This window comes from Caretta caretta, chromosome 8 (assembly GCF_965140235.1).
Source record: "Caretta caretta isolate rCarCar2 chromosome 8, rCarCar1.hap1, whole genome shotgun sequence".
In the NCBI taxonomy this organism is placed as follows: domain Eukaryota; kingdom Metazoa; phylum Chordata; order Testudines; family Cheloniidae; genus Caretta; species Caretta caretta.
This window is the reverse complement of record NC_134213.1, coordinates 88295001-88315048: the sequence shown is the minus strand read 5'-3', so window position 1 is coordinate 88315048 and position 20048 is coordinate 88295001. Positions and strand designations below refer to the sequence as shown.

The window sequence follows — 20048 nt, the reverse complement described above, 5'->3', positions numbered from 1 at the left end:
AGAACAATTCTTGACTCCATGCGGACCAGGGCTTTCCTTCTGGAAGCATGATCTCAGGCCATGTCAGACCTGATCTCCCATGTAAAGAACCACCCGCTCACCACGGCGTACACCTGCCTGCGACTGCTGGGCCACATGGCTTCCTGCATGTACGTGGTCAGCCATGTTCGACTTCATCTACGGCCTCTGCAAGCGTGGCTGGCCTCGGTCTATATCCCCAGCAGGCATGCCCTGGACCAAGTGATCACGGTTCCAAACCACATCCTTTTGTCCCTGGACTGGTGGCTGGATCCCGAGTCAGTGCTGTAGGGAGTTCCCTTTGTGACCCCGTCACTGATTCTGGTCTCAGATGCATCGGATCTGGGCTTCGGGAACCCACTTGGGCAAGCTCAGCATACAGGGTAGTTGGTTTTGACATGATCTAGCCCTTCATGTCAACATCAGGGAGCTCAGAGCAGTTTTCCTGGCCTGCCAGGCTCTGTTGCCTCACCTGAAAGGCAAGGAGGTGCAGGTCCTGATGGACAATATCGCCACAAAGTATTACATCAACAGGCAGGGTGGTGCCGGGTCTTTGCCCCTTTGTTGGGAGGTGCTTAGCCTCTGGGACTTTTATGTGCGGCATGCCATTCATCTGGTAGCCGCACACCTACCTGGAAGCAAGAACATCTTGGCAGATGACATCAGCAGGACCTTCTTGTCTCGCCACAAATGGTCGCTCCATCTGGAGGCGGTCAGACTAATCTTTAACAGGTGGGGGACTCTCCAGGTGGACCTGTTTGTGTCCAGGCGGAACTGAAAGTGCCATGTGTTCTGTTCTCTGCAGGGAAGGGAGAAGGGCTCCCTGTCAGACGCCTTCTTGATCCCGTGGTCGGGAGTGCTGCTGTACGCCTTCTCTGTGCCGTTAATCCACAGGGTCCTGGTAAAGGTGAAGACGTTCGCTTTGTCCTACATCCTGATAGCCCTAGCGTGGCCTTGCCAGCACTGATTCATCATGCTGCTAAGTCTTTCAGCAGCTGCCCCGCTGCAGCTGCCTCTTCGGCTGGATCTGCTGCCCCAGAGCCACGGCAATCTGCTGCATCCGAACCTGGTGGCACGGTACTTGACAGCTTGGCTACTGCATGGCTAAGTTTGGATGAATGGGCATGTTCTGCTGGTGTCTAACGAGTTTTTGCTGGGCAGCAGGAAACCTTCCACCAGGACAACCTACTTGGGAAAATGGAAACGATTCACGTGTTGGGCCTCAAATTGGCACATTTAGGCTGAAGAGACCCCGCTGCAGGACATCTTGGATTATTTGCTGCACGTTAAGCTCCAGGGCCTGTCCGTCCCTCTCTTTGGTCAAAGTCCACATGGAGGCCATTTCAGCGTTCCACCCTCTGTTTCAAGGCAGGTCGGTCTTTGCCCATGGTGGCGCAGTTCTTGAAAGGTCTGGAGTGCCTCTCCCACATGTCGGGGACCCAGTTTCCCCATGGAACCTGAATCTTGTGCTGTTAAGGCTCATGAGTCCTCCCTTCGAACCCTTGGCTTCCTGCTCCCTCCTGCTTCTTTCCTGGAAGGTTTCTTTGTTGGTCACTATAACTGTGGCCCTCAAGGTATCCAAGATCAGGGTGCTCACCTGGGAGCTGCCTTATACAGTCTTCTACAAGGATAAGGTCCAGTTGCACCCGCACCCGGCATTTCTGCACAAAGTCATTTCCCAGTTTCATACTGGTCAGGACATATACTTACCAGTCTTCTGTCCCAAACCTCATGCATCGGATGAAGACTGCAGGCTGCATACCCTGAAAGTCAGTCATGCGTTGGCCTTCTACATAGACAGAACGAAGCCATTCCGTAAGTCAACGCAGTTGTTCGTTGCTGTCGCAGACAGAATGAAGGGTTGCCCTGTGTCTGCCCAAAGAATATCGTCACGGATCATGGCCAGCATCTGCTAATGTTATGAGCTGGCAAAGGTGCACTCATTGTGACAGCTCACTCAACTAGGGTGCTGGCATAATTGGCTGCCTTCCTGGCGCAGGTGTTGATCCAAGAAATCTGTCAGGCTGCTACCTGGTCATTCATCCACACATTTGCAACTCATTACGTGCTTACCCAGCAAGCTCGAGATGACCTTGGCTTTGGCAGAGCAGTATTGCAAGCGGCAAGACTGTGAACTCTGAGCCCACCTCCATGGATACTGCTTTTGAGTCACCCTAGAATGGAATTGTAATGAGCAAGCACTCGAAGAAGAAAAAACGGTTACCCACCTTTTCATAACTACTGTTTTTCAAAATGTGTTGCTCATGTCCATTCCATTACCCGCCCTCCTGCCCCTCTGTCAGAGTTGTCGGTAAGAAGGATCTGAGAGGGCGTAGGGCTGGTGGCGCCTGATGTACTGCCGCTTGAGTGCAGCACTCCAGAGGGAACCATGGCTGACTCTACGGATACTGCTAAGGCAAAAATCTCCAACAACTGCACACGTGGGCACATGCACACCTAGAATGGAATGGACATGAGCAGCACATCTTGAAGAACAACAGTTATGAAAAATTGAGTAACCAGTTTTTTTTCAACACTTCTTGGATGAGGGCAACTTAGTGGCCAAAGTAGCCCTTGAAGCCTCAGTCGATGCTGCTGATGCTGTTTCCCACTCCCTGGCTTCTGGACTGGTGCTCCGCTGCGACTTCTGGCTGCAGTCCAGTGGTTTCCTGAAGGAGGTCCAAATCACACTTGAGGACCTCCCTTTTGATAACGAAAAACTGTTCAGTGACAAAACTGATGAATCCTTAAGGGAATGGAGGGACTCTCAGGCCACCCTCTGGTTGCTGGGCCTCTATACCTCTGCCCCTACCTACAGGTGGCACTGGTCGTCTTTCTACTGCCTCTACCTCGGCTTCCTCTTCCTGTCCTCAATGTGAACCCCTAGGCAGAACTTTTGACTCCTTCCACAGGAACTGAGAATCCTCCTCCACTTCCCAGATTCCGCTACCAGTCACCTTTGGGTGTTTGCCCACAACTGGGGAAAAATCACCACCGATCTTTGGGTGTTGGACATCTTTTGACATGGCTACCTGATCACATGCCCTCTCTTTCCCTTCTCACCATCCTTGCCCGGGCCACTCCGGGGATCCCTCCCCACACCATTTTCTCCAACAGGAAGTGGATGTCCTCCTCCAGAAGGGTGCCGTAGAGCACATTCCACGGCACTGCCATGGCTTCTACTCCTCCTATATCCTCGTGCTGAAGAAGCAGGGAGGCCTCTGGACATCCAGTCCCTGAACAAATTTATTTGTAAATTCCATTTTTGCGTGGTCACGCTCCGCCTTATCCTCCCATGTCTTCTGCGTGGTGCCTGGTTCGTGGCTCTTAATATGAAAAATGCCTACTTTAATATAGACACCCACCCTGCTCACTTCAAATTCCTATGCTTCATGATGGGCACCTCCCATTATCAGTTCTGGGTCTTCCCTTTCGTGATTGCCCCTACCCCCTCATGTCTTCATGAAGGTTTCTGCAGTTGTGGCAGGTTACATGCGTCAACTAGGGCATTCCCTCTTCCGCTACCTTGACGACTGGCTTCTTGTTGCAGCCTCCCATACCAGCCTTCTCATCAACATCTGGACCCTGTGCGCCCTGCTTGGCTACCTGGGTATCTGTATCAATGACGACAAATGGGTGCTGCTCCCCATGCACAACCCTCACCTTTATCAAGGCGCGTCTGGATTCTGTCGCGGCCTGCATCTTTTTCCCCTCGCACCGCTTTGCTGCCCTTACCGCTCTTATCGCACAACTACACAACCGGTCATGCACATGCGCTCGCCAGTGCTTCTCCCTCTTAAATCGTATGACTGCCTGCACCACAGTTGCTCCGTTTGCTCGCTTGCATATGCTCCAACTGTAGCTATGCTCAACCTATGACCTGCAAAGAGATGCTCTCACCAAGCTTGTACTCATCCCCCCCTTGTCCTGGCCTCCTTGTCTTGGTGGTGCAACCCATCCACAGTCCTCACGGGCATTCTGTTCACACTTCCTATGCCTCGCTCTACTCTCACCACTGATGCCTCGCTAGCGGGCTGGGGAGCCCACTTGGACAGTTGCATGGCTCAGGGCCTCTAGTCACCCCGAGAGGCAAGAATGCACATCAAAATCCCGGAACTACGTGCCATTCGCTTTGCCTCTCAGGCCTTTCTGCCACTCCTCCATTCCTGCCATGTCCAGGTGTTGTCCAACAACATGGCGGCGTCATCTATGTCAACAGGCAAGGCGGGGCCTGGATCCCCTCCCTCTGTGCAGAGGGTATTCTCCTTTGGAATTGGTGCCTCCAGTACAGCATCACCCTCCATGTTGTATACCTTTCCTGCCTGAGCAACGTCCTTGTGGTCCAACTCAGTCACTCCTTCCATGCCAATCATGAGTGGCAACTCCATGATCTGCTCCATCTTTCACCAATGGGGCATGCCTTGATGGGACCTCTTCACCATGGCAACCAACCACAAACTTCCGCTCTTCTACCACCCTCAGTCCCAGCTTTCAGGGAGACGCCTTTCTTATTCCCTGAACCAACGTGCTCTGTTATGCCTTCCCGCCCATTCTCCTGCTTCCCCACGTCCTGCACAAGATCTGGCGGGATTGGGCAATGGTTGCCATCACCTCCGCATGGTGCATGAGCGAACTGGTAGCCATGATAATGGGACTGCCCTTCACCATCTTCCACTGTGACAAGGTCTCCCTATGCCTTCATCTCAAATTCCTTCCCAAAGTGGTCTCCCCATTCCACCTCAACTAGCACGCTGCACTCCCTGCTGAGCACTAGCCTTCTACCTCCAGCACACCCGTGACTTCTGTGCCTCCTCTAGTCTCTTCCTCGCCATTGCTGTTGAGGCTGCACTCTCTCATCGCAACATCTCTCCCCCTGCATCGTGGACTGCTATGCTCTCTCTTGCTTCCTCCCCCACCGCCAGGAGTCACAGTCCACTCCACATGGGCTCATGCTGCCACGTCAGCTTTCCTTACAGACATCACATAGCAGGACATGTGCCAGGCAGCCACTTGGTCCTCCATCCAAACCTTTACCACTCATTATGCTCTCACCCTGCTGCAGTGGCAGATGCGGCTGTTTGCTGCACCATCCTTCTGACTGTGACTTCTGGAGAGCCCTCACGCCTGCCTCCACTCTGAGTACTGCTCGCTACTCTCCTGCATTTGGAATCCATATAGGGACCATCACTTGAAGAGGAAGAAGAGATTACTTACTGTAACTGGAGGTTCCTTGAGATGTGTGGTCTCTATCTGGATTCCAATCCCGCTCTTCATCCCCTCTGCTCTGGGCTTTGCTACTGCCTGGTAAGAGGGAACTGGAGCAGCATCGACCCTCATGGCCTCTTAAAGCTTCGGATGCATCACACAGTCAACACATGTGCGGGTCAGTGGACATTACTATGAACAGTTCCGGCACATGGCATGCATGTACACCCACGCTGGAATCCAGATAGGGACCACATATCGCGAAGAACCTCCAGTTACAGTAAGTAACCTTCTGTTACTATTCTTCCAAGGTCCCAATCCTGCAAAGATTTGCAAGTAAGTATGTTCATAGGTCTTTGGGAGGGTCAAGACCCAAGTTTTGAGTTTAAGATTTTCTACTTTTCCCCTGAAAAAATTGATAACATAAACAAACATACCAAACAACACAGAATGCAGTATCGTACTATTTTTGACACTTGATGTCATCAACTGCTGCAAGCCTGGAAGCATGAGTAAAGGGGAAAGTAATTTTCGAACATATTATAAGGTAATTCAAAATGGACATTTAAATGTTTTAAAACTTCAACTCTGGGAATGCGTTACTAGTTAGTATGCAATAGATGCAACAGATAGGCAGAGAGCTCTTTAATAACATGTGACATTCAAATTAATGGGTTTTATGCACAAGCACAACTGCAGAATCAGGGTCTAAGACTATTGTATAGGACCCGTGCAAGCTAGAAAAAAAGAGATCGCTGAAATGTTGGTAATAGCATGTTTCAGGTGCTCATTAAATGTAATTTCTTGTTTTGTGGTATATTTGTGTGGTTTCCTGCAGTAGATTTTATTGTCCAAATATTTGTTCTAAAATTACATTGACATTTTAAATGTACATGTATGTTCTTTTAAAGATTGTGGATTTTAAAGTCTGTAAATGTAGCTTTCAGATTATTAACCTTTGACAAAAAATGCAATGGAGCTTATTGAGTTATTGATCTATATATTATGATTTGCCCTATAGCGTATTACGAAGACACTCAAAATGAAACACTGATGTAAAGAAAAGATGAAATCTTGTATTAATTGAGTTATTTGACCAAGGACTCAAAATTCATTCCTGTATTAATCTGACACCTAAAACTGGTTATAAATTAAATGATCACATTTTGAAAAATACATGCCTAATCTTGTAAACCCTGACTTATGTAAGGACTGTCACATGAATAAAGGTTTCTCCAATCAGGCCCCTAGTTCATACAGAATATATGGTGTGGTAGATTGTTTTAAAATGTATGCTAGTGTTCATTTATAATTGCCAGATTATAGTGTTATAATAAAAAATTGTAAGAGATAATGTAATATTTGAGCTCTTTGATGTGACATTGTTTGGCTTGGCATCTGTAGCATCTTTTTCATTATTCTGAGGTATAAGACCTTCTATTTAATGGGCTTGGTTCTACATGGTGTTGAGTACAATGGCTCAATCTAACAGAACCGTTGTAATCCTGTTAAAGTCAGTGGCTAAATGCTTAATTGTCCCACCTCAATATTTTCTAAATAATGTACTGTTGTATGGAATTTCCTTGGGTTGCCTAACCAATTTACCTAGATAACTCCATTCTGCTCAAACAGTGACAGGATTTGCATGCCACCAGATTGAAAATGTTGTGCATTCTGCAACCTGTTGTTGCTTTAAAACTGCCATATTCCCCGAACATGTGTGGCTGCCTATTCCCCAAACAGTGGTAGTCCTGGGCAAGCAGTTTATTTTGTGCCAGTCTCTCTTGCCTACATCTGATGCCAGGAGGATGCTTTTGGGTGGAGAGCCAATGGAAAAATCTCTAGGGATATGTCTACACTGCAGTTTTTAGCCCCGCAGCCTGAGCCCTGTGAATGTAAACCCATGTCAATTGACCTGGGCTCTGAGACTTGCTGCTCCAGGAATTTTATTGCGGTGTAGACTTACCCTAGGAGACTGTTCTACCCAGCAGCCCAATGGCTGCTCTAAGTTGTGCAGAGGGTCAGTTTAGCTCACCTTGGCTGGCCCAGGGTTGGGATATTTGGCTCTGACTCACCTTTGTCTCCCTCCTCACAGCACGACTCAGCTCAGTAATGAGCCCAAAGTTCTCAGCAGCAACAGGATCACACCACTTCTCAAAAGTAAGAACAGGTGTTCACATGGCACTTTTGTGGCCGGCGTTGCAATGTATTTATATGCCAGAGATTCTAAAATTCTTATGCCCCTTCATGCTTTGGCCACCATTCCAGAGGACATGCTTCCATGCTAATGATGTGTGTTAAAAATAAAATGCGTCAATTAAATTTGTGACTGTACTCCTTGGGGGGAGAATTGTATGTCTCCTGCTCTGTTTTACCCGCATTCTGCATATATTTCATGTTATAGCACTCTCGGACGATGACCCAGCACACGATCATTTTAAAGAACATTTTCACAGCAGATTTGGCAAAATGCAAAGAAGGTACCAATGTGAGATTTCTAAAAATAACTACAGCACTCACCCAAGAAGTGAGAATCTTAAGAATCTGAAGTGCCTTCCAAAATCTGAGAGGGATGAGGTGTGGAGAATGCTTTTAGAAGTCTTAAAAGAGCAACACCCTGATGCGAAAACTACAGAACCCAAACCACCAAAAAGGAAAATGAACCTTCTACTGGTGGCATCTGACTCCAATGATGAAAATGAACATGCATCAGTCTGCACTGCTTTGGATCGTTATCAAGCAGAACCCATCATCAGCATGTAAGCATGTCCTCTGGAATGGTGGTTGAAGCATGAAGGGACATATGAATCTTTAGCACATCTGGCTAAAATATCTTGCAATGCCAGCTACAACAGTGCCATGCAAACACCTGTTCTCACTTTCAGGTGACATTGTAAACAAGAAGTAGGCAGCATTATCTCCTGCAAATTGTAACCAACCTTGTTTGTCTGAGTGATTGGCTGACCAAGAAGTAGGACTGAGTGGACTTGTAGGCTCTAAAGTTTTACATTGTTTTATTTTTCAAGGCAGGTTTTTTATGCATAATTCTACATTTGTAAATTCAACTTTCATTATAAAGAGATTTCACTGCAGAACTTGTATGAGATACATTGAAAAATATTTTTTTTGTTTTTTACAGTGCAAATATTTGTAATAAAAATAAATATAAAGTGAGCACTGTACACTTTTTATTCTGTGTTGTAATTGAAATTAATATATTTGAAAATGTAGTAAACATCCAAAAATATTTAAAATAAATGGTATTCTATTGTTGTTTAACAGCACGATTAATCACGATTAATTTTTTAATGGCTTGACAGCCCTAATGTATATACAGTTACGTTACTACCTTTATAATCAAAAGACATGCTATATCTTAGAGAAATAGAGCCCCACTCAAGAAGTTATGAAAAGTGAAGTACTCAGCATATGCTTGCCATTTCAGTAAAAAAAAAAATCCTCTGATAAAAAGCTTAAAGTAGGATAAGAGAGAAGGATGAAGCCACTTTAATGTGTCAGGTACATAAATTTCATCCTGTGACAGTAACAGGGAAAAGTTGAGTGCTATTTGTTTTAATAACAAGCAAAAATGCCACCTGTAACAATTTTCTCTATAAATTCTTCTTTTTCATAAGCTGTGTAGCTAAGGGATGTGAGGGTGGAGAACTTATGCTTCTCCATAGAGATTTACATTTGCATTGTTTCTATAGCAACCCAGATTCAAAGACTAAATCTTTAACTTCTCTTTAGGCTGCCAGATGGTTTCACGCAGCTTCTAAACTTGACCCAGCTCTACCTAAACGATGCCTTTCTGGAGTTTCTTCCAGCTAACTTCGGAAGGTAAGTTAATTGTTAAACCACATTACCACTTCACAAGCAATTGATTTAGTTTTAAAAGATCATTTAGAAGCGGTGTGCATGTAAAACAGAAAATATATGATTGTTAGTCCCTGCAATCCAGTTTTGATGAATGATAGGAGGCAGGAGTGTAACTGGTTTCAGCTGGGTGGTTGGGGAAGACATCCTGAGTAGTGGGGAGCTGTTAAGTGAGTTAGGAAGATATGGATGTGGGAAGAGTAATAGTTAAGCTACAGGACAGTAGAATAACAGCAGTTAGATTGATGACCTCCAGAACTAGCTAGTGTGTGCCAGCACTGTGTAAGCAAATTGGTTTACTGCAATACTTTGATCCAGCTTCTCAGTGGCCAGTGTTTGTGCTTCTCTTTACTTGTTCTTGACCAAAAGTGACTGCTGCTTTTTGGCCAAAGGGGCAGAAAGAACAAAGTAGGGTCTGTTCTTGTAGTCTCTGTTTCTGGTTGCTTCCTCTGGTGAGGAATCCAAGGGCTGCCTGTCAGGAAGAAAGAGAAAAATTAAATGAGTATGGCAGAGTGAGCAAAGTAGAGATGTGAAAGTGAGATCCAGAGAAGAAAGGAAAAAGGGAATGTAGGCTGATTCAGATAGATATAGAGAAGAAATGATCAGAGTAGTAGGAAGACAAAGCTGAGAAAATAGAAAAACAGAAAACCCAGGAGGAGGGAAAAAAAACAAGAAATAAGAGAAGTTGGAGCAGGAAATACTTAAAAAAAAGCTGAGTCTGCAGAAACAGGGTAGCAAGTACAGTTTGAGTGTTGGCAATAAGGATGTTGGAAATGCACTATTGCTCACTTTGCCCTTGGAAACTGCCTTGAAGTTGGCTAGCTCATTGACCCATACCATACATTGTGTACATACAGTAAATATGTAAAGTACACTTACCCAGGACTGGCTCTAGGCACCAGCAAAGCAAGCACGTGCTTGGGGTGGCACATTTCTAGGGGCGGCATTCCGGCCACCCTTTTTTTCCCCCCGGCCCCGCTCAGTCAACCAATAAGCCCCTGCGTGGGGCGGGGCGGGAGGCTCAGCATGGTAGTCCCGGCCCGGGGCAGTCCCTGCCCTGGCCCCCCATCACTGGGGGAGCGGGGCGATGTGGCTTCTCCCTCCCTGCCCGCCCTGCCACATGTGTCACAAGCGGCGGAGGAGCCGGAGCCGAGTGGAGTGGAGCCCGGGATCGGGGCAGGACCTGCAGCCGGTAAGGGACCCACTGCCCTGGGCGGCTAGGCGCTGGGTGGGCGCCCCTGGTCCACCCCCATCCCCGTGGCTGACCCACCCTCCGGCCACTCTGTCAGTTACTGTCCCCTCTGCGGGGGTGGGGCTAGGTCTGAGATTGGGCTGGGGGCCCACCAGCAGGATGTACAGCCCCAAGCACCTCACTCCAAACACTGCCATAGCATTACACATTCTTTTAATATTACCAGTATCAGTGATTTCTGGTGAGCGCAGTTTCTCAAAATTGAAATTACTAAAAAATTATTTGAGGTCCACCATGTCTCAGAATCATTTGTCAGGACTCGCATTAATTTCAATTGAAAGTACCATTGCAAAAAATTTAGATTTCACTGAATTATTAAAGGACTACGCAAGTATAAAAACCAAAAAAATTCAGTTCCTGTAAATTCTTTTAATTTATATGAAACTGGGTGCACCGGAAGACACTAACGTTTTTCATTACAGTGTATAGTTGAACCCAAATTTGTTTATAATTGTGATTTAATTAAAATTAAATGAGTACACTAGTAGGAAATTGTTTTATTTCACTAACTACAAATTCTCTGTTTTCATTTTTTTTTATTTTAAACAGTCAAAAGAAACAAAAACAATTGCAAAGTGCAAACTTGTAAAAGCCAAAAAAGAAAAAAAAAAGGGGGTCGGGGTGGCCAAAATTGTTTTTTGCTTGTGGTGGCAAAAAACCTAGAGCTGGCCCTGCACTTAGCTTATGTGTTGAGGATATAGAAAATATGATACATGGTGGTATGGTATAAAGGTTTTATCAGTTTGGGATGATCATACTATTCATGAGTGGTGAAGCCACAAGTTACTTACGCAGATCATCTCAAATGAATTTTTACAAAATCTTTCATGTTTTTTGTAAGCTGCAAAACACATTTCAGAAAAAACTATTTTAGGAAAATTTTTCGATTGTTATTTTTTAAAAATAATGTATTGGGAGTATTTCTTGTAACCTTCTGCGTATAAAGCTGGTTGCCTTAGTTACCATGAGTCTGATTGTAAAGGACTCAGAGGGAGCCACAAAAGCTCTGATAATAACTTAAAATAGTTTTTCTATACATAAAAAAGTTATGACTTCAAAGTCTGTTATTTTTACAGTTGAGCTTATAATTAGGCTTTATTTGTAGGCCTAATTATCGCAACAGTTAACTCTCTACAGATTTTCTACAGCTGAAATTGTAGGACTTTGGGTCAGGAATAGAGATCCTTTGGCTCCTATACCCTTCATCACTGGGGTTAATAATGATCTAAGATAAAAGAACCCAGGAATAGTGGCATGATTTGAAGTCCATTGAAGTCAGTGGGTGGCATTTGATGTCACCATGGCTGAGCTCTGGAACAAGCCCTTAAAGCCAAAAACTCTGGAGTTCTAATCCTGGTTCCTCAACCCCCATTTTGTGTGTCCTTGTTTTGTGTCAGTTTTCCCATTTGTGAGCTGACTGTTCTACCTCAAAGTTTGTTGTGAGTATTCATTATTTAATGTTTGTACAATGCAGTATAGAGACCTTAATTCAATAGAGCACTTATGCTCATGGCGAACTGTAAGCTTGTGCTTCAATCCCATGGAAGTCAATGGGGATCTGTGTCGGGGAAGCAGTTTGCCTGTGTGCAGTCAGTTGTAGGATCAAGGCCCAAAAATGCAAAAAGAAATTGTGATCTCTACAAAAATGTGTGTAAACTTGTGAACAGTCATTCAAAATGCCATGCATCTGTGTAAGTGCTCTAAATATTTTAAACAATTTTAACCCTTTTTCATGGGTATTCATGATTTTCCAGAACAAAACCTATTGCCAGTAATCAAAGCTTGATGCAACTTAAGCTGAAGTTGGTTAGTATTACAGAACTGGAAATATTTGTGGTAAATTAAGTTTTGCCATATTTCTCCAGTATAAATAATCAGCAAAAATTGATTCAGAATTATTTCTAGCAACTGACACATCATAGTACTTTCCAGCAGAGACTGGTCAGGAATATAAAAATAATGTAATGCAAATACACGGCTAAATCTTTTTGTACTGGAATAAACAGTTCTCCAGTAATTCTTATTGGTGTCAGAAGTATTTTCTCACTTGAATGTATTACTCATATTGTTTTATATCGGTATTTCTAGACTCGTCAAATTGCGTATCTTGGAGTTAAGAGAAAATCATTTGAAAACTCTACCAAAGTAAGTGAGACTTAACATTTTTTTTTAACTGAGTTCTGTCCTGAAGTTCACAAACAGTGTAAAATATTTCCACTGATAATTGTGCAATCTGTTTGAGTTATTTTTATGTAAGTTATTTATTTTCTGTTGTCTAAAGAAACTATATATTTATGGAATATGTTAGGCAAGAAGTTGCTGTGCATGCAAGTTGTTGTGCCTGCAAGTGGTGAGCAAATCTCACAAGGAGGGGGATGGAGACAGGTAAAACATTACTCCACAAATTAATGTGTATAGTCCAATGTGCATCATTTTAAAATCTAAAACCTAAACAAAATTGGCAAATGAAGGATGCAGAAGTTAGGGCAAAACACTCATGATCTTAGAGTAGGCAACAATACTTTATTCATAAGATAGCTAACTGTTCAGTAATTTGTTGAAAATCAGTATTTATCAAACCTTGCTAGTGTCCCATTATATGTTACTTAATTTACCCTATAGGCAGCACTTTTAAAAAGAAATGCACATATCAAAATATCTTTTGAACATTAGAGATTTTAAGGGGAACATTTGCCTTCGTTTGTCTGATTACCTCTCTACTCTCTCATTGCTTTCAGTGGGTAGGTATCTGAGGGCAGAGTTTGTCCCTGATGTTTTCTAAAGGAAGGTAACATTTTTCTGAGGTTGAAAGCAGATTTTTAACGATAGGAGTCATATTTCTGTATAAAACTATTTCCGCTCTTCTAGAAATCATATAACTTTGGTAAAAGAAACAAGATGTTATGCTGTTACTGAGAAGGCATTAAAATATGGGCCCTGTCCAGCAAAGTACATGTGCAGCCATTGAGGATGTGTGTGACCAGGAAGGCAACATTTATTCCTGTACACTAGAGCAATTTTGCAAAAGTCAACCTCTTGTACAAAGGACTAATACAAAACCCAAATTTTTAACAGGCAGGAAACTCCTGCAACAATCAACAACTCCTTGTAAATATGCTACACAATCATTTATCATTTTTATCCTTTCAGCTACTGATGGTAAATTCATTTACTATCCAACTAATTTATACTATACTATGTCTATTTATATTTGACACGCATCACACAGCTCTTGTATGCCTTAATTAATTGAATCAGTTACAAATCATAGGTCTGATCATGCAGTATTTTCATACCCAAAATGTCTATTGAGGTCAGTGGTTGTTTTGAGTGTTCAAGAATTCAGGATCAGCTCCCTCCAATAGAACTTACACTATTAATGGTAGTCTATATCTCTGACCCAGTCCTACTCCCCTTGAAGTCAATGAGAGTTTTGCCATTGATTTCAGTTGCAGCAGGATTGGGTGCAGATTGTGTACTGTCACAATTAATGCTAGGGACTCGCATATTTCATAGCTTGTATAGGCTGATCTTATCACACACACCAGGGCTTCTGGAGGGGAATGGAGGGATGTAAGGAGTACACACACATTCTCCTCACCCACCCCCCAACTCCCTATGTACTGCCCTGCCATCCATCTCTTTCTCAGGGCTTCCCTGCAACCCCACAATATCCGCTCATGACAGTCGCTTGTGTCTCCCCATTCTTCCTGACATACCAGTATATTGTGTGCACCCCTATTTCCACTTTTGTCCCATGCCGGGGGCTCTGTATGCCCCCCTTCTCCCATACCAGGTTCCCTCAATCTTCCCCTCTTTTCCCCTATATTCCCTATTTCCCCCATCCTCCCATACCAGAGTCCTCCAACCTCCTCTTCAGCAGGGATTCTGTGTGCCCGATTCCCCCCTACTCTATGGGGCTCTGTGGCTTCCCTTTCTCCATTTGAAGGTCCCCATTCCCCCCTTTATAGCAGTGCTGTGTGCAATCTTATTCTCCCCTTTTTACCCCATGCCTCCCATTTTCCCTACCCCTATACCAGGGTCTTCCAATCTTCCCCCACCTGGGATTCTGTGTGCCCCCATGCCAGTGTCACTCATTCCTTCCATGGCAAGGGTTCAGTGTGAACCCTCATTTTTCCCATTCCTCCCCACCCCGATGGCAAGAGCTCTGTCTTCCTCCCATTTTTTGTTTCACTCCTGTTTCCACTTCACCCTTGTGCTAGTGTCTCTGTCTACCCCTTCCCCATGTCCCCCCATCAGGGGTTCTGGACACAGCAGTGTCCTCCATTCTACCCCCATGCCAATGGCTGTGTGCAAACCCCAATTCTCCCTTCCTCCTCCTCCTTCCCCACCATTATTCTTCTTTCTGCCCAGGAAATAAGTAATTTGGGGTATCAACATGTTAAACTGTATTGGGAAGATGAGGAGAAATGAGTTAGGAGCATTGTTATGCTGGAAGGCAATGAGTACGATCAGGAAGTTCTTTGAGCTATAGATAATTCATAGATTCCAAGGCTAGAAGGGACCCTTATGATCATCTAGTCTGACCTCCTGTATAACACAGGCCATAGAAGTCCCCCAAAATAATTCCTAAAGCATGTCTTTTAGAAAAACATCTAATATTGATTTAAAAATTGTCAGTGATGGAGAATCCACCGTGAGCCCTGGCAAATTGTTTCAACGATTGATTGCTCGCACTGTTAAAAATTTGCAAAAAGAAAAGGAGTACTTGTGGCACCTTAGAGACTAACCAATTTATTTGAGCATAAGCTTTTATTCTTCATTTCCAGTCTGAACACCTTATTTGCAGTCTTATTACATTACAGAGATGCTTGAGGGTGCGGCTATGCTAAAAAGCTGGCAGGGGCTTTGTGTGTCTCCCATTTTTGCCTTTTTGGCTTTCTGATTTTCATCACAATCAATAGAGTTCTGGCTATTGACGCTTAGAACATTCCCCTGGAATTGATTGGATGCAGCATTCAAAAGTTATTGCATTACCGACAGACAGAGAAATACCACTAAGTTGAGTGTAAGGCCTTCATAAACTTGGCCAGTTATCACTATTTATTTATGTATGCGTTTGTTTATTTCTATAATGAATTATGCTTTACAGGCAGATTTCTAGTTTCTAGGATGGTGATTCTATTTAGAAGACTCACAGTGTAGCTTGTGTTCTCATTAACTTCAATACTTCAAAACAATGAAACAATACCTTTTTTGAGGATGATAGGTATAATTTTATTCCCACACTGTGTTTTTGCCATTAATTAATTGCTTTATAAACATAATTATGTGAATAAGATATTTCTGGTTTTGTGAATGCTGCACTGACTCTTGTAAAACAGTGAGGAAATTCTAGTTGTCCATATATGTCCTCTGCTCTTTGCTATGGCAGAAAGTATTTATATACCCTGCTGAGAAGACCTGGAAATAAATACTATTTCCCTATGTAAATGACTTACTTGAAGGTTGTAGCTAAAATTATGAGAGAAGTGGGAAATCTACGTTATGAAATGTTATAAGGTGAAGTTCACCTGAGGTAGAGGACATTGTCAAAAGGCCATTTCTGCTTCACGTTGGGACTGTAGAGTGGCCATGTAAGGTTACCTTTGCACCATCTTTATGCCATAGAAGAGTTTTCTGTGTACGGGAACAAATGAGATGTCCCAGTGTAGTGGATTGGCTCCCATTAAAACATAGGCTGCAGGTAGCAGCCAGAGGGATACACTGCAACCTCTTGTCCTGTTTCCAGGTTAGTAGGTGAATTCCATCTTATGCTTTGCTCAAATTCAGCACAGTTAATTGGGGTATGTATAGAAAATAACAGGTAGCTGAAGACCATAGGACAAGCCCTGTCATGAGGGAATGGGTGAGTACTATTGCTGGAGTCTGTGAAACAGAGGGGCCTGGGAATGTGGCACACATGGAGATTGTGGCAGCCGGGGGGAGGGTGGATTATGGGAATGCAGGCTTTTCTGGTGTTCTGATTTGCACCAAAATCAATGGTGTTTCAAAGTTGTTAATGTTACAGACAAAGAGAGAAACGCCTTGAGTTGAATGCTTTGCTCGGGAAATAAAAATAGCGTTATTATGACAAGTATACAGTGTCTAACTGAAAGGCGTGTCTGTCCGTTAAAAGAAGTAGTATTATAAATCAAAATATTCCTTAACATAGTTGTACAAAAAGTCATCTGGATCTTTCATCTACGGGCTTGAGAGGCTTACATTTTCGTGCAGTGATTTGATGAGAGAATTTGGTGGTCAAGATTGAGTACACTATTGAGTAAGAGAATCTTGTTGTAGATGGAAATTATTTGAATGATTCTAATGGAAAGCAAGGCATGAAAAGGAGAGAAAAGAGAATTTCATTTTGAGAAATGTACTTTTGAGTATATCTTTTTCAAACATGCTGTCTTACCATGCTTCCATTTAAATCAGCTTCTATTGATTTCCTAATAATAGGAACTGGATTGCCTTTTTCCCTCCTATTTTCATATTAAATATAATTTAGAAAAACGATTTGAGGTATAGATATGGGAGAGTAGAGGAAGATATTTGAAATTCTGCATGTCCTTACAGCTATCTTTGATATTTTGAAGCAAATATTTGGATTCTTGGCATAGATAAGTATTAAGTACTTTTTGTTTATCGTAGTTTAACAATTGCAATATATCACACAAGTTTACAGTTCAAGATTTCTATTGAGTAAAATGTATCCATGGTAACTGACTATAAAGGGATATTAAGTTATTTGCATTAACTGTATCTTGATGAAAGGTGGCTTTCTATGCAAGCAATAAATCTCCAGCATATTTATTTACTACAATTTACATGAAAATGCTCAGTGCTGTCTTTTTCTCTGTTGTTTTAAGATTATCAGAGAAGGACTGATGGTATCTAAAAGCATGCCCAAACATTCCAATTTTTTTCTGGATGCTTTCCTGATGGAAATTAGTGATGCACTGTGCAATAAAGGTGTTTTTTAAATTAAAAAAAAAACAGAATCTTTTTTGACAAGCCTATAGAACAGTCAGAATAATATATGAAACTGATCTGTTGTATATGGATAAGTAAATATCTTACTTTCATTTTAAAAGATAGTATTTGGTGTTCCTGTCTTTTGTCTACAGTAATTTCTCTGACAGAAAACATTACAGAGTTAGATTTATAAAGTATAATCTTTTTTCCTTGTTTAATTAATTTGCATTGTACTTCATACAAACATTCGGACAGGATTTTTACTATAAATTACTTGTTCATTTTTGTCTCATTTGCTTATTTAGTTAATATTTATATTTCTTGCTATGAGCTTTTTAACATTTGGAAATATTAAGAGATTGGAAGCAGTTTAGAAATCATTGACTAATATTGAAAAATCACATCTAATATTATATTAGTGACCTAAACGGATACATAATTAAATTTAAAAAGTATATTTTTTCCTTCGTTACATCTGTTAAATGCTTTGGATTGTTTGAGCTTTTAACCAATAATTATGAAACTTAAACTATCTCCCTGTTTTAAGCAACATTACAAACTACTTCACAGGGCCATCTTTTGGCTTAGAAAAACAAACAAGATAACTATTTCTTGATTCTATTTATACAAAGATATAATCCCTCTTTAATCATTGTAAGAATGTGCTATCTTAGTTAGCCCTCCCCCTCCAAAGGGGTGGGGTGGGGGCTAAATACAGAACACCAGGCAATGGCAAACAGTGGCCTAAACAGCAACTGAAGTTGTACGTTGCACAATAGTGGCTAACAAAGTCATCACCATCCAGGAATAAATCAAGTCTTTCCTTGTTTTATCAGTCCTTGGAAATTTAGTCTCAAAATGGTTGTGTGTTAAGCCTGTTCACTCCAACAGTGCTTTCACATATGGTCCTGCAGGGTTCTAGTCTGTTACCCTTTCTTGTGTAATGTGTATGTGAAGCCACTAGTTGAGATTGGGTGCTCTCCATAAATCAACTAACACATTTTTTGATGATTTTCAAAACCCATCTATCCCTTGTACCAGCGAAACAAACGTGCAGAATTGATGTTACATAATTTATGGACAGCCCCATGGAAGGTGTTTTGGCCCAATCAAATTGCACTGAAGTAAATGGAAATATTTCTGTTGATATCAGTGGAGTTTGGATCAGATCCTTTGTGCTGTGGCACCAGTGTGTAACTTATTTTGTATCAGAAAAGATGATGCAGTTTCCTTGCTTCCCCAATACCTAGCTGAGTCTGGGAACTATATGACAGTGAGAAGGCTGAAACTCAATCCAGGGGGAAAAAAGGAATGTAGGTTGCTGTAGGGGAAGCAACTTGATGAATTGCTAGGAGAGAATTATAACACCTTTATCAAGAGGAGTGTACTTTTAAGGTGCCTTTTGAACTACTGGCTGTTCTTAGAGTACCAGTTAGTGAATGGTTGCTTGCTTGTAACATTTTTTTCATCAGTAGTGATCTAGGAGATGTCAGCCTTTATTTGATATTTTGGACCTTACAATAGTATCCATGCCTTGCTACCTCCAGGATGGACTATTGCGGTGATTTCTATTTGGTCCTAACCACCATGGAGATCACTCACAGACTTAACTAGAGGAGAATGTAGCAGCACATTAATCATTACAAATCATGAACTGCACTGGCTTCTCATACGGTTCTTCTTAGTGCACTTCACGAGGTTTGGTTCTATTATCTAAAATGTGATGTGGTTTAGGACCCAGCTTCCTTAAACACTGCCCCTGTCTCCACATCCACCATGACAATTCAGATCAGCTAAGGTGAATTTTCTCACAGCCTGTACATGCACTCTTTTGAGGACTGGAGACGTGACTTTAATAGAGGTTCCCTACAATGGAACTTACTCTCTTTGGGGGTCTGCCAGAGCCTGAGTTTACCACTATTTACACAGCAGTGCAGAGCACATCCTGTTGATCAAGCCTTTACTTAACTATGGATTGTAATGATGTTATTTACTACTTTAGGGTTGGCAGTGGGGCTGTTTGTACTATTTTTTTTATTATGGAAAGTTTATTTTAATATGATGTTAGATTTCACATACACCCTGCACCCAGGGCCATGGAGAATGATACAGTGATATTATTATATAAGTAAACTACATAATTAACTGTGAAACACTCATACCTGTGTACCTGTGTATTAAGGGTCTCGAGCCTCCAGGTCTTAGTGAACAGCATGATCTACACACTTGAATAGGACTGCCAGAGGGCAGCGGGACACAATATTTTGGCAAAGTGAGAGGCACTCACACTTGTAGTATATCATTATATAGAAATAATAGCTGGTAAAGAAAAAAAACAATTAAATACGCTTCTCTTTCTCTTTCAATTTTTTGTTCATTTTTATTTTTGCACTTTGTATAATATATGAACTAAGGTGTTACCCTGATTTTGCTGGGAGTTCCACACATGAAGAGACTTCTGGATCAGAAGTAGATTATTAGAAACGCTAAAGAGGTTTTTATGCCTCTTGCAGAGAAGGTGTCAGGACTAGTCTGATGATGCCAAACAGGTTAAATATTCTCAAACAGCCCTACTGAAGTCAATGAGTAAGTATTCACAATGTGAGGAAAGCTTGCAAAATTGGCCCAATAACAATTTTGTATCAATTTTATATTAGTCATAGGTAACAATATTACCAGTAAATTCTTTCATCAAAGAGAGAGAGAGAAAAAAGTGTGT

At 42.4% G+C, this 20048-nt stretch overlaps 1 protein-coding gene across 15 annotated transcripts in view; it reads left to right on the top strand.

Annotated features, from left to right (window-relative positions):
* The window catches only part of LRRC7 (leucine rich repeat containing 7), a 402665-nt gene that overhangs the window by 165318 nt on the left and 217299 nt on the right, over positions 1-20048 (top strand). For 14 of the 15 annotated variants that reach the window (XM_075131744.1, XM_075131740.1, XM_075131741.1 and 11 more), the window contains 2 exons: positions 8974-9063; positions 12440-12496. The exons of the other annotated variant lie outside the window; for it this stretch is intronic. In XM_075131744.1, coding sequence (XP_074987845.1) covers positions 8974-9063; positions 12440-12496 — 147 coding nt within the window. The remainder of the gene's footprint in view (positions 1-8973; positions 9064-12439; positions 12497-20048) is intronic. 15 annotated transcript variants of the gene reach the window in all.